The sequence below is a fragment of the Microchirus variegatus genome (assembly GCF_963457635.1).
Source record: "Microchirus variegatus genome assembly, chromosome: 8".
In the NCBI taxonomy this organism is placed as follows: domain Eukaryota; kingdom Metazoa; phylum Chordata; class Actinopteri; order Pleuronectiformes; family Soleidae; genus Microchirus; species Microchirus variegatus.
This window is the reverse complement of record NC_139809.1, coordinates 11,626,440-11,642,331: the sequence shown is the minus strand read 5'-3', so window position 1 is coordinate 11,642,331 and position 15,892 is coordinate 11,626,440. Positions and strand designations below refer to the sequence as shown.

Below are 15,892 nucleotides of genomic sequence, written 5' to 3'. Positions count from 1 at the left end.
AAACATGATTTTTCTGATTTCAGTTTTACATATGATCTACATACATAATACACTTTGCAGGCTTTCTTATCATTTATAACCAGACAAAATGTAATTTATTTTATTTGGATTTCAATGTTTTAATTAATTGCTTTCCAAATGGCGATGTGGAAAAGGCCCACACAAGCCCACACCTGACAGGGAAGATAGCCAATACCGCAGGGTTGGTACCTGGGGTGGTGAAACATGGGTATTTCGTTAAAGGTGCCATATGTAAGAATGTGGCCAAAAACTTGGTAACTAGTTACTACATTCAAATTCAAAATACCAAGGTCTTTTAGGTTTCGTTTCCTGACGTAACTGGCAACCCGTGGTTGCTCGGCAGCTGAGACTCTACTGACTGCAATGATTGGTAGACGGCGGTAGGTGGCGCCACATGCTTTTTAATGCAAATATTTATATATATATATATATATATGTCTGTGCTGTTGTTGTTGGTGAGTTCAGTTTGTTATATGAACATTATTCCTGAGTCTCTGTGACATATTAGGAGGATTTTATGGCCAGTTGCTTCAGATTTATTACATAATGCACCTTTAAGCATAATGTAATTTATTTATTTTTTATCATTACATTGTGTGTTTTTCTTTTTTGGGTACTTTTCTGTCCAAAATATGAATTGAATTACATGCAATCAAGTTATATGTGGAGCTCCAGATGGAGGGGGGGGGGGGGGGGGGGAGTGTGGCTCCAGGACAGATTCATGATTGATCATCACACAGGTACCACATAAGAAAAGGGGAAAAAGAAGATAAAATGTCACTGTGTGTGTGTGTGTGTGTGAGTGAGTGTGTGTGTGTGAGTGAGTGTGTGTGTTACCCATCACAAAATATGCTTGTGTGCGCGTTTGACTCATTCTCCACTCTGTCCAGTAGGTGGGACGTGAGTCTTTCTGCCTCACTTTGCCTCCCAGCATCTGTCTATGTCCCTCCGCCATCCTCACAGCCTGTAGCAGCAACAGCGTGAGAGAGAGAGGGAGAGAGAGGGGGAGAGGGAGGGAAGGAGAGAGAGAGAGAGAGAGAGAGAGAGAGAGATGACGAACACGACGCAGAGAGAAAGGAGAACAAGAGAAGCGGAATCAGACTTCACGCGTTCAAACCTCTTCATGTCAGACACCTGGTTTATCCACTGGATTCGTTTCTCTCCTCGTTCCATTTCTTTCCTGCGGGGTTGTTGTTGTGTTGGGTTTTTTTCTTCTCTTCTTTCTCAGTTCATCAGAAAAACGTGCCTGGCATCATAAGAATCCGTGACATACCCACACTCATACATGCGCGCGCGCTCTCACGCGTATGGATGGATACGCACCGACGTGAAGGGAGATGCATTCTTTCTTTTTCCCTTTTTTTTTTTTTTTTTAATTTCAACATCCACACTCGACTGCTGAGAGAAATAAGGTGAAGAGGACGCGGTCACGTCACGCCCACCACCGCGCGGAGCGGAGGATTCTCTGAGTCATAAGAAGAAGAATTAGAAAAAAATAAAAATAAAATAATAAATCATTACTGCTTTGCTGCAAAGTTGGAGAGAGAGAGTGAGAGAGAAAAAAAAAATCTGGGGGACTTGAATCGTGACAGCATGGATGGATCTGGTGCGTTATTTGGCGCATTCGGCGTGCGTCGCGCTCCCAGGATCTGGTGCGGCTGGAAGGTGTTCTTTCTGCTCACCGTCTTCTCTCACAAGTACCTGAGCTCCTTGCTGGACTGCCCACCCACCTGCACCTGCTCGCCCACGGAGATCTACTGCAATAAGTCCGACAGCAGCGAGTTCTTGCAGCTGCTCTCCTTCCAGGGCGCCGAGGGCGCAGGGAACAGCACCGGCGGGATCGAGGATCTTTTCCAGAACATCACCTCCATGTAAGTGTGTCTCTCTGCCTGCTCGAGAGGTCTTCATTTTAAGGCTGTGTGTGTGTGTGCGCGAGCGCTGCGGTCTGAGCACCTCGATCTGCACACTGACGCCATCACAGAACAATGTCCTGGCCTGTAGTTTCACACTGATTTTGGCCTCTCCAGAACTAAATCATCAGTATCAAATGCAGCCTTTTATGATCCATATAGGTCTAGTGGTTTTCAACAGGTTGTCGGTCCATGACTTGCTAGGATGGGAGATCTCATAACACACAAAAAACATCTTCACACAGTAAAATATACACATATAACAACATGATCATCAAGTTAGACCTTTAATGTGTTTTTTTGGATATTGTCATATAGATGTAATAAGGCCCAAAAACCAGCTCCTGACATGATTTCTATCAGGTATCCTGGTGAAAATGGATCATTGAAGCAGTTATACTGAAAAAGACTTGGCTAAGGCTTGATTTAAAACTTTGAATGTGTCACTTTGATATGATATGATGATTATTGTCATGCGAGATGAAACAGTTTCAACAATTAATCATAATAATCAACATATTAGTCATATCTCTAACCCTTCGGTCTCTGTGGGATCTTCTTTAGGATGATTTTAAAGGCCTTTTTACTTTGCCATGGTGGGATGTGTTATTTGAGTTCTCCTGCAATGTAGTGGCCACTAGCAGGAGAGTAAACAATGACATCAACACCACCACTAACAGTAAAATCTATTGCCTTCAAAGCTGTTCTTTTTCTCCCCTCCTCTGAATGAAGACGTGTACGTCAAATTTATGGCCAGTTCCGTAGAAAATACTGTACATCGGGGGGTTAGAACACCTTTAACAAACCCGAGGGAAGTTTACCTCCGCCTTTCACGATAGGCAGTAATTCCTTGGTCTCGTTGACCTTCGGCAAAACTACTTGGAATTCTCCCGTTGTGCAGAATGTGAATTGGTCTGCATTTCAAATCAGCGGACACCAGAAAAAAAAGCCTGTGCACCGCGAATAAGACAAAATCCCCTGATTTTGTCTCTTAATCAAAAAGGTAACTCGTTTTTTCCTCCTTGTCGCCTGCTGCAGTATCTTCCTAAATACTTTATAATAGTTTATTTATTTATTTTTAAACTTTGAAGAGAGGGAACAAACGCAGCCCGGGTTTCATACATCTCCACAAAGCTTTTCAATCGAATGCGTCCAGTCGTGACTCGGTTGCTCATGAGCACAAATCTTTTTAAAGTGTATATTTTTTTGGCCTTTTGCCTTTGGAGATTTTATTAGACCCACTGATTTTCCCTGAGTAGGCACTAAATACAAACACCACATTTTTAGAGATCCCCTTTCCTTTACCTTCTTTCTCTTGTGTTATCCTTTGCTTGTTCTTCGGCCTCGGGACCACACACACACACAGTCACAGGATGGTGTTTTTTCTTTTGCTAGAACATTTGTTTTTGTTGTTGTTGGAGGAATAAGATAAAAAAAAAACACCTGTAACTACTTTTGTCAGTGGAAAATTCTGCAACTTTATCAGTGAGCTGATTAAGTCGGCGATATGAGCTGAAAGCGGAAAAGACTTTTAGAATAGTAAACGGGCGACGGGCGGCTTCAATGGTTTTCATTTTCAACCAGATCTGTCCCGCAGGTGCACCCATGGTAATTTGCCATGGGAATAATACACAACTCCTTATATGGACATCCTGATGTGAGTGTGTGTTTATAGGTCACATATTCAGGCTTTAAAATGTGTTTTGTCTGTCTTCTTATGTGTTGTTGAGTCAAACATTTTTTAGTAGTGATATAAAGTAGTGATAATTGTGCAAAAGTCACAAAATTAGACTGTTTTTCTTTTATTTTTGTTCATAAAAATGAGCCAAAATGAACTTTGAACTGTGACGTATTTCCAAATTTCACAATTTCAATCTGATTTTAAACATTTTGAGTGCATTTTCATCAGATTGCCTATATGTTGGGCTGGAAAAAAAAGGGTTATAAGACACTCTATATTGCACATTCTTATAGCCTATGTATATATACTGTACTTTTAAACATAGTAAAGGAAAAGAGCAGCCAAAATAATCTGTTAAATTGGTCACATATATAAATACGAAGCCTCTCTGCGATGACGTCCAGGTTCCTCTCTCCGAGTCTCGCTTCTTGGGCGCGGTCACATTGTTTACGCATGTGTGTGCATGCAGGGTGCAAGTACATCGGCGGGGGGCGCTGTGATCAACAATGAGGAAGGCGAATGAAAACAGTGGAAAAGTTAAAAAAAAGAAGTGATTTTTAACCTGCTTTTTCCACAGACTAGTCTACATAATTATATTTAAACTGGCTCCAAAATAAATTGAAATTACTTAAGATTTTGTTGGTTTTTTTTTTAGTGTAAAAAACATGTATTACAAGTATTATAAAAAAGATGATCAGGAAAATAAATGAGTCCAACAACTCAGCGTGAGTGCCTTCAATGGCCTTGTGCTTTAAAATCATTATATTCCATCCCCATATCACACATTTGTGTGCATCACTGTGTTTTTTCCCCCTCCACGTTTTCAGTCGTCTGAATTCTGAGGCAGGTTTGAAAATGAACCCTGCTAAATTTAATGTATCCTCATACGGGTGCAATGTCTTCTCTTTACTGATCACGTGTCAAAACAGTGGATTATGGTTCGGTCAATATTACAAAAGGTGCAGCAGTGGCCGTACTTTTCCTCCACAATAATGAAAACACATTATATATAGGGTTTGAACGCTATTGTCTTCAGTGATTTGGATACAGATTAACAGAGTTCCTTTTGTGCCAAAAATCAATCGTCTTTTAAACCCCACCCGTCCCGTCCCGTCCCCGGCGGCCAAGATAATAATACTGTAGTGAAAGCAAAGGCTTATGGGAGGATCAATGTAAACACAAACTATGTCATTTTTCTTTCTTTATTACACCGTGATATCGGTGACAAAAAGTTGTTTTTTCGGCCCTGAATCAGATCAAAGGTTTCAGAGATTATGATGATTTCATGTTTCAGTTCTTTAAAATATTTATGAATATTTGGTTTCAGACCCAGAGAACGGTCAATAGTGGCGTCATAGTAAAAACGTGGCGTATACTCTAAACTCCGCCCGACTTCACGTCGCTGTTCTTTGGTGTAGAAAAAAAAGCCGTTTTATGGATTTTCAAATTCACCACTTTGTAACAAAGACGGAGAGACAAGAAACTGGGTGTGGAGAAATACTTAAAAACTACTCAGCTGATATCCATCACATTTTATTGAGAGGTGGGCCATGACCCAAGGAAGCACCCACTAAATTTCGGAACGGATCCGGAACAGATCCGGATAAATGGGGAAATAATACTCACTGATATGTCACGACAATCAGAAGTTCCGGAATATTTATCTCGTCTTCAGCCCTCAAATATTCTGTCTAATTTGATCACTTATGTGAAATGAAATTACCGTAACAATGTTAATGTACGTTTGACAAGAAACAGGAAAAGGCAGTAAAGATCATAGATTCCTCAACAAGTTTGAACTGAAAAGTTATTTGTGTGTGGACGGGGGAAAGAAACGGCACACTCTTTGTTATGAATTCAAATAATCGTGGCCGTTTGCACTCATCTGGTTAATTATAGCCTCACACCGTGCTGTACAAAGTTCACTGTATTGCACACCGAAGTTTTCTGCTTGGTAAAAATAGAGTGTTTTTTTTTTTTTTTTTTTCTTTTCCTTGTGTGAGGATTTTCTCACTCAGTCCTGAGCAGTGATTAATTTCATCTGTCTCTACAGTGTCCCTGCCTTTGATACCGTCTGAAGCCTTTCAGCTGGCACCAGTCAACACATCACAGTGCATTAGGATCACACGGCACACAGCAGCGATTGAAAATAAACAACAAAAGCAAAAGAAAGTGGAGGGGGAGCAAACTTTGCCGACAGTTGAACAGGTTCACTATAAATAAATCATAGAAACAATAATAATACACACTTCTTTTTGTCGGTCGTTAGTAGCGCATTAGTTATGTGATAATGACGAACCAGTAAGAAAAATAACATGATTGATGCTGGACTGTCGTTACTGCGCTAACTGTGCAGCTAAGTACAATATATACATTAAGCCTTTAACACAGAGCGTATCTCAGGCGACACGTTTGCAAAACCACACTTTGCATCGCCGTAGGTTTGTGCAATCGGAAAAAACTATATCTGTTTCTGAAAGCTGACACGTTGCACGTCAAAACCAAGATGTGGTTATTACGGTAATGCCACTCGTGCTGTTTCAGGAAGCCGGAGAATCAGCGTCCATTCGCCATTTTTTGGCCTGTTAAAAAACTGCTCATGTTTTCCAAAGAAACCTTTTTATTTTTCTTGATTGATTTAAATTGTTAAAACACCATTTTAACATGCAGTAAATTGTAAATAACTGCCAGATATTTTTATTCTGGAAAAACTTAGTTACAGGCCATTTTCTGGCACTTTTCTGGTTAAATTAAGCAAAAAAAAAAAATAAATATTTAGATGGACATTTTGAGGGTTACAGTCTTAGAAAAAAAAGTGCTAAGTAGAACCATATAAGGTTCTTCGGCATGTCCTCATAGGAGAACCATATTTGGCTCCAGGTAGATCTGGATCCCTTTTGGAGGGTTCTACCAAGAACCCTTTTAAAACCCAGGAAAGTGGTTTTAAAGGGTTCTCTGGATACTTACTGGAACCATTAGTGTTACCAAGAACCCTTGAAAAACCCTTTTGTTGGGAAAGGGTTTTTCAGAAGCAAATGGTTCCAGGTAGAACCTCAGCCCTTGTAGGACCCTTTTGGAACCCTTTATTTTATTCATTCCTCCCTGCATTCAAACCGTCCCCTACTATAGGAACCTTCCTGGAATTAGGAGCAGCGAAGCAAAGGGAGGGAACTTGGCTTTGTGAGCCGAGTTCAAGCCAAGTTCCCTTTTCCACTTGGCCAAGCGCTGCCCCATTTACATACACAAGTGAGCTGTTGTCACCACCGTAGTTTTGTTTGCGCACTGTTTGATGCATTTGAAGTCTTGCCGTCCCCGAGGACGAGCACTTTGGCTGTAGCTGCACTGAGCTCCACCCTGATCGCAGCCTTCATCTTCGCTCACATTTCTTTCCCTGCACTTTGACTTTTTTACTCCTAATAGTACTTTGGTCAGTGTGCGCCCTCTGTTGGTATTAAAAATTAATTATACAGCCTGTAAGTAACACCGAAACTGACGCTATACAGTGATTTTTTAGAGCGTGAGCACTCACACAGTGGTGCGAGGACCGAGTGTTAACCACTATCATCCTCAGAAGATTGTTGCATGGCGAAGATCAGTCACAATATCAATAAATCTTTACAACAGGAGTGAGACAGAAAGTAGAGAAGTTTGGGAGACTTATGTGTGATGGACATTGATTATTTTGTGAGAACAAAACCTCACTCGGTTATCGATCCATCTCGCTGCGAGAACTTTTCAGGGGGGAGAAAAACGAAGGTGCTGCAGCAGTGGCTCCAGACTTGTGTTTCCACCCAGGAGACAACACACACACACACACACTCATGCACACACACACACAGAGCTGCTTCCATGCTGGCCCCTTGTTTGTCATGCTACAGTCACAGATAATTTACTGCTCTGAGTGGAAAGCACAGAAAATGAGAGGCACTTTGTGTGAAACGGGGAAGCTTTGTTTTTTTTTTGTTTTTCGCCAATGTTTTCTCGGGCAGAAAGTTGGAAAACGGTGGGAGAGAGGAAACGCTGAGCGAGGTGGTTCACCTGAGAGGAAAAAAAAGAGCGGGGGAATTAAGTGGAAATGGACCGACGGAGAGAAAGTGTTGTACTAGTTTGTAATCAGCACTCGACAGCTCCCTGTTACAGGCACCCGCAATGTCGCTATACAACGTTAGAAACTAGCAGTTTTTGAGTTTACACCTATTATCTTTGTTTTGATGCTCTGTGTGTGTGTTTGTTTGATGAGAATTCAGGTCACTGGGCTCAATGCAATCTCACACACCTGCTGTGTGTCCCAATGTGGTGATGATAGTAGTATGATAGTATAGTTATTATGCAAATTATATGCAATATGCAATTTTTCTCTTTATTTTAAAGGTTTCCTTGTCACCACGCAGGAGTTGAGGGGAGATTTTTCACATTTAGAGATAGTATTCAGTTGTATTCTGCTTCTGGTCTCGCTCTCATTTTTCCTTTCACTGCAACCGGTCGTGTTGCGGTGAAAGGAAACATACATTCACTCAAGTGCCTTGAGATGTTGCAAAAGTCAGTTTACGTTGTGCACAGACAAGCAAGAGAGGGAGTTAAGAGTGGGTAGAGGGGGCGATGCCTCGGCACGTGGAAACTGTACGACCTGGTATGTTGTGAAAATGTGTGCGTCTCTTGATTCAAGCTGTTGGTCGAAGTGGATAGTTGTGTGTTTAACCCTTAGAACACAGAGAATTTAGGCTGTTTTCTGTTCCATTACTATGTTAAAACCTATACAGAGACTATAAGGGTATAATGTGCAATATAGAGTATCTTATATACTTTTTCGTCAGCAGATCCTGATTTTTTTTTCCTTTTTCACTTCTAAAAACACACCTGAGCAAGAAATTAGTCAAACTTTTTGATTGAATTTGTGAAATTTGGAAATAAGTCACAGTTCAACGTTTGCTTGGCTTGAACTGAAATTAAAGAAAACCTTTTACTCAACAACAAATAAGAAGACACAAAAAAACGATTTTTAGAGTTTGAAGGTGTGACTAATAAACACACACACACTCCACCAGGATGAGTTGTGTATAATTTACACAGCAATTTACCAAGGGTTCACCTGTGGCACAGATCCATGCACTAAACGTTAATCATTGTCACTCTCCTCTTCATAGTTAACTTAATAGTTAGCCTGAAAACTTCATGAACTGTTGCATAATTCAGGTTCTGTGTGTTTATACCTCATGTTTAAATGATTACGATCAGAATGCTCTGAAATGTCATTAAACACATGGGATTTAACAAGGTGAATGTTCTGATTTTGCGAGTCACCTTGCCTCTGTTTAAAAGTAAAAAAATAAAAATGGCCATCACTTTTTGCCCTGAGGCTTGCGCTTATTCAGCATAAGCCACAATTCTTATTAGTAGCCATTATGCGCCACATCAATGTGACAGCCTACATCATGTCAGCTACAGATCCGTGTGTGTGTGTGTGTGTGTGTGTGATGGATTGGACCGTCTGTGTTGAGTTGCTGTTAAAGCAATAATGTGACACTGATGTTCAGCTGACTGCTTCCTTCCTCTGGACTGGACAGCACTTAGTGGTGAGCGGACTGAAAAATCAAAAGACACTATAGAATCATCTGAATCATGGATGTCATTGTTGTTTGATTATCATTTGAATGGGGGAATATAGAACACACAAAACATTGGTCTTCACAGGCCTTGAAATGACTAAGGTGAGCAAAGGGACACAATGAAAAACATCGCACCTTATAAAATCTATGCGTAAAGTAAAATAGCTTGAGTGTGTTTTCTCAACTCTTCCCTCACTGGAAGCGGAAGTTTGTAACCTGCTCACTCTCCCGCACCAAAGTAAACACGTACATAATAACACATTTGACCTTACTGATGGAGGCAGCAGTGAATCAACAGCTTGTTTGTGCCGTGATGTAAAAACTGACTGATTCTCTCTCTATGGGATTTGGCGCGTGGGGTAACGAGTGGACGGAAAACCTCAGTTTCCAGTGAGAAAAAGGCTGATAATCGCACACAGCAAGACAAAACATTAATATGGAAGACGTAAGGTTGGCCTTTACACACACACAGTGCCGACAGCGCTTACAACCGCGTTTTAAAAAAACAACAACCCCCCGGAACTATCCCTTTAATTACACAACAGCCTTGTCAGTATTAAAATGTATTATGTCAAAAATAAAACACTCACTCCATGCATGCTGGGATACGCTCTCGTCCACTTGTGACCCTTCACAGGCGGAATAAGAGATGGATAGATGGACAAAGGCTCTGTTTCTAAATCCCCCCCCATATCAGATACCAAATGATGCCAGGTGTTGTTGCTGCTGCTGTGTGTGTCCAGGTCAGTGCATTAATGCTAATTAGTCAAATGCAGCAAGTGGAGCGAGAGAAAGGAACACTGAGTCCCTGAGAAGGGCCACCATTGGCTGAATGTACCATTTTTAAAGGTGTCGGGCACCTATACACTACATTTACAGTGTTCAGTGCAGTGGAGGGATATGACCACACCTTTAGCAGCATCTCTCAAACTGGTTTTAACCAGATATTAATGAAAATAAAGTTTGTTTCATAGCATAAGTAACCTTATAGCCCCTAGTGGTCACACAGCACAGATCTTTGGGCATCTCCTTATTTGGACATCCTGGGGGTGTGTGTTTATCACATCTTCAGGCTTTAAAAAAATAGTTTTGTTGTTTTTTGTCTTCTTATGAGTCAAAGTTCTGATTCATTTTAAATTGCATGTTTACTTGTTTTGGAGACTAGGAGTAGAGATAATTGCGCAAGTCACAAAATAGACCGTTTTTCTTTTACTTTTGTTCAACAAATTTCATTTCGAAATTCAATAGGATTATAAAACTTTAATTGATTTTTGCTCAGGTGTGTTTATTTAGAGGAGCTGTTTTCATCACTGAATGATGATGGACAAGGAAAAACTGCAGAGGAACTAAAACTACAATACAAATGTTTTGCAGCACTTCTTAACGAAGACAGATGCTTCTGGTCATGCTTATGGCCTCTGCATATGGGGAAAAAACATTTCTGTTTTCTAAGGGTTAAGTGTGAAAAAATGTTTCTTTGCCACCATTTCCCCATCTTCAGGTATGCATTATACATAAACACACTGGTTTTCGCTTTCATCTGCCTCCCCATGAAGTCATTTGAGTCAGTTCACTGTTCCTTCCTGATAATCCTTTTAGTTTCTCAGTTTTTAAAAAGGGCCGCACGGTTGGAGCTTGCATGTTCTTCCCGGGTTCTCCGGCTTCCTCCCACAGTCCAAAAACATGCAATATGGGCATTGGGTAAACTAAATTCACCATAGGTGTGAGAGTGACTGGTTGTTTGTCTCTATATGTGGTCCTGTGATGAACTGCCGATCTGTCCAGGATGAACCCCTCCTGTCGCCCTATGTCAGCTGAGATTGGCACAGCGACCTTCATGCGGAGGAAAATATAAATTTTTTAAAAATCATTCAGTGTCTGCACGTTTTGTCGTTATCAGAGGCATTTTTTTTTTTAAAGTTCCTTCTGATGTTAGTAACTCGACCTCATTTCACATTCAATTAGTGCTGTAAAGGTCCTGTTGTCCATGCTCGCCTTAACAGAGCTGTTTATGAGACACATTATGACAGAACATCAATGACCGAGGATCAATGCTGCGCTGATGTCGATGCTAAAATCCTGTCATTTATGGAAATGAAAAAAAAAGAGATCGATATTTTTAGGGTAATGCAGTAATGCTGTCTGAGCACGTCAATAATTTCCAGAATTATGAATCACATGTAGGTCAATGGGATGTCAGACGTGCTATTGTTTGAAAGGCTAACAGCGACACGCAACAAGGCAAGGTGAGCTTTTACTGTAATTACCCTTTTGATTGGATGGACACATTTTGTCGTGAAGCGTCCTTGAAAAAGAACAAACAGCGTGGCAACAGTCACAATTGTTTTTATATATGTGTGTCTGAAGATTATGTGTTTGTTGTTTTTTCCAATATCTTTTGGGAAATCAATACTCATAAATAGTGATTTTCCATACATATTCGATACAGCTGAACAGAAATCATAGGTTAAAGCTTCATTTGGCAGAAGTGTTAGATTGATAAAAGACCAAGTGTTAGGATGGAGGAAGAGTTCAGACTTCCTTTTGAGGTTTCTTTGCAGAATCTCAGATGCTTTACACTGAAGGGAACTGTAAGCAGAGCAGTCATAGTGGCCAATAGGCTCCTGTCACAAGCCCAATTCTCAGAGGTGCAGAAGTGGTCTTCTGTCGGACCACTTTGTGTATGCCTTATGCTTAAAGGTTACAATTGATTTATTGATTAACCCTTAGTGCTCACATGGCACGGATCTGTGCCGCAGGCGCACCCATGATAAATTGCCTTGGATAAACACACAACTCCTTATATGGAGACATCCTGGGGGCTGTGTTTAAATGTCACATCAAAATCTTGATAATTGTGCAGAAGTCACAATACGTAAAGACAGAACTGTGACGTATTTCCAAATTTTAGTACATTTTTGGTTAGGTCTGTTTATTTAGTTGGTGAAAATTAAAAAATATATATATCATTTCATTAGATTGCCTACAAATTATGCCGAAAAAAACAAGAGACACTATATTGCACATATATGCTTATAGCCTCTGTATATACAGTCAGGTCCATAAATATTGGGACATCGACACAATTGTTTTGTTTTTTTCTCTTTACACCACTACAATGGATTTGAAATGAAACAAACAAGATGTGCTATAATTGCACACTTTCAGCTTTAAATGTATTTAATTTGGTGTTTGCATCAAAATCAAGTGAACAGTGTAGGAATTACAACACTTTATATATGTTCCTCCCACTTTTTAGGCTGTACAATTGGACAAATTTGAAAAATTGGACCTGAATGTACAATTTAACATAGGAATGGGATAAACTGCTCAAATCCATGTTCTAAGGGTTAAAACCCCCCAAACTATACCTTTTACCCGTCCCTCCCATACAGGTAAGGGTAACAGCTACTACTATTTAAAATTAAGAATATGTTGGCTTCTCACAGGGTTCATCCTAAGACAAACCTGTTCTGTTTGACCACTCTGTAACTGGATCGTAGAATCCCAAATTGCCAGGCTCTCTCGTGTGATCTCGTCGTTTTAAACAAAGCTCTCGGTCCACTGTCATAGCTAAAGTGACACCATTAGCCAGAAGAGCCAACAATGTAAGCGTGTATTTTGGTAGAACCTTTGTGTTGCAGCCCCACCCTGGGTAACAATCAGCTTAGACACAGTGTAAACATGCCTACACGTCTTTTAGAGGGTGTTTGTTTGCTGTCCCTCACCCCTGCCCACCCCCCCACTGTGGGATTAGTGTTGTAATTGTAATTGTCAAGGACAGTCCAAGAATGGGACGAGACATAGTGTTTATTTAAAGATTGATATCATCATTTAATGGATGGATATCAGACAAACCAATACCAGAAAATCTATTCTCTTAATCCGGGCCTATAGTCTGAAGCAAATACTGACATTTTAGCTTGATGTAGTTGGATTTATGAACTGACTTGAGGGTGCTCACAGACCGCTATCCCGAAGATTAAAGCCAGACTGTCCTCCAAGACATTGACCCATAGATACGCCAATAAAATGGGCGCCCCCTAGCAGTAGCATAATAGCAATCTGGTACCTAACCCTAACCCTTTTGTCTGTAACTTAATGCCTAGCCCTGTCTTTTTTAGCCCTCACTCTAATCTCAGTCCTCACTTGTGCGTAGTTGATTTCAAGAATTCTGGGGTGCTAAAAACGCACCTATGGGTCGTATTCATTGACCCAAAACGACCCATAGTTCCGTTTCAGTTGGGGGACAGGTTAGTCACAGCCCACTGTGGTCTCTTGTCACCAAGTACTGACAAATCCCTCATGAGTGATTCTCATATGTTCTTTTATTTGGGTGTTTCTTGCTTTGAAGAAGACCTGGGTTCGCGACCCAGTCAGAAGAACCCATGTGGGTTTTCTCTCGGTTCTCCGGTTTCCTCCCAGTGGATGGTTCCATTTGTCCCGATGGAAGTGATGGATTCAATTGTGTATCCATGTCTCTGTGAACACTACACTCACAAACGTGCCTCAGAATCCTCACTCCAGCAGGTCGACAAACTGACCAGTGATCGTCAGCCGCCCATGATGACAGGAGGGAGATACGGCTGTTATCTCCTCTTCCCCGTTATCTCATCTCCATCTCTGTCTGTCATCAGTACGAGGAATCGCTAATTCGTAACACATCAACAAGCATTTTCCCATTCACACGGCGTCCACAACAAGGTTGACTTGTACCAAAGAAATGAGGCTGGAAAATCTTGCTGTAATAGTGTGTGATTGCCAACAGTGTCACATGTTTGTGTTGGTGTGGGTGTGTGTATTGGTTGCAGTCTAATCACTGTGAACAGAGAAGGCAATTTGTTCAGCCAGAACCCCTTTTGTGTTGATAAGCTGGTCACCCACCCTCCTCTCTTCCTCTCTCTGTACACAGCCAGTGAAGTTCCCTCCTGCCCTTGTAGCGCTCCACAGCACACTGCATTTTAACCTAACCCAAATCTAAACCTAAAATTAAAACCGTCTCAAACTTAACCATTTGAATTTGTGACAAGGCACCACAATCCTGGTGTCCCTTAGACTGAAGCTTTCTGCATTGACCCAGATTCAAAGATTCAGTTTGTTTTCCGCTAGCCCTAGAAAATATATCCTTGTTTGGTTTGTCATTGTTCATTAATGTTGTTAACCTCTGCTCTAAAATATGAAAGGCATGTTTTGGCTAGAAAGCGAATTTTGGACCCAATAAACACGTTTTGTCCACACCCTCCGCTGCGCTGCTTCTGTATGCACACAGTATGCTCCCTCAGTCAAGTCTGATAGTAATGTTTGACACAGCCCATTTTCACATGAAGGACTTCTAAACTCTTAGAAATAAAAGTGCTAAGTAGAACCATTTAAGGTTCTTCGGCTTGTCCTCATAGGAGAACCCTTTTTGGCTCCAGGTAGAACCTTTTTATTGGAGGGTTCCACCAAGAACCCTTTCAAAACCCTTTATTCAGGAAAGGGTTTTTAAAGGGTTCTCTGGATCAAAATGGTTCTTACTGGAACCATTAGTGTTACCAAGAACCCTTGAAAAACCATTTCTTCCGGAAAGGGTTTTTCAGAAGCAAATGGTTCCAGGTAGAACCTCAACCCAACACTTTTGGAACCCTTATTTCTAAGAAGTATACAAAATTGTTTCTGTTTGCAAAAATCAAAAGAGAATAATAATAACTACATCTAACAACTGCAATAAAATTCACCATAGTTACACACACCTATAGTGTCCTATTAGTTACTGCATCAGTCACAGTACACTGTAAGACGTAACAACTCAATAGCAATATAATAGCTAAACTACCTCAGATGTGTGAAAGTTCAGATTGTTTAACCTTTAGTTTTTTGACGCCGTAGGCGCGTCCTTTTTAGTTATTTATGTTTTTTTATAGTTTTTAGACACTGTTATTATATACTTGTCAGAATAAATGTTTTTACAATTTCAAGCCATGCAAACTGTTTGACCTCTGTTTTTGGGCATGTGATAGTAAGCTAAAGAATTTTGCTCAGGTGTGTTTATAGTTAGGGTTATATAGTAACAAAATATAACACAGCAATGGAAAAAAAGCAGCCTAAACGCTCAGTGTTCTAAGGGTTAACAAATGTATTTAATTGTTTTCTGCCCATGAAGAAGCTTAAAACAACTTTTTCTCAGCAGCACAAATCCATGTCTAACAGACTGATCATCATCATCTGCAACATCGACTCATTTTAAAAGTTTCATTGTGACACAGTCATAATTTGCTGACCTCACAGCACAAACTACTGCTTTGTGTGAGACAGAAACTGCAACAATGAGCACTTGTGAGATAAATCTGGCGCGCAGCTCCAGTATAATGTGCAGGTTCGGAAATGGTCGCGGATACAGAGACGTGTTCATATCTGAGTGGAGTAATGTCTTGGGATAAGATGAAGTGCCGCCGAGCTTCAGCTGCCGTGGGTGTCTGCAGAGAGAAATTCCACACGGGGCCACATTAAGAATTAAACAGCATGTCCTCCATCATTATCTGAACATCATGTCTGGTGTCTTTTATAGACTCCTCTGATCATTTGTCAACCAGTGAGAGTGACTGATGATATAAACTGTAGTTGAGTGCTGGGCCCTGCTGTCTCAGTGGCAGAGGCAGGAGAGAGCGAGGGATGAAGCCAGGCTTATTTTTAAA

General features: G+C 40.8%; 1 protein-coding gene across 1 annotated transcript in view; it reads left to right on the top strand.

Annotated features, from left to right (window-relative positions):
* Positions 1–1,614: 1,614 nt before the first annotated feature.
* LOC310930721 (NT-3 growth factor receptor-like) overlaps positions 1,615–15,892 on the top strand; it is a gene marked incomplete at both ends in the record, with an annotated part of 111,047 nt that continues 96,769 nt past the window's right edge. Inside the window, one exon of the mRNA XM_083893763.1 lies at positions 1,615–1,892. Within this exon, the coding sequence (XP_083749889.1) occupies positions 1,615–1,892 (278 nt within the window). The remainder of the gene's footprint in view (positions 1,893–15,892) is intronic.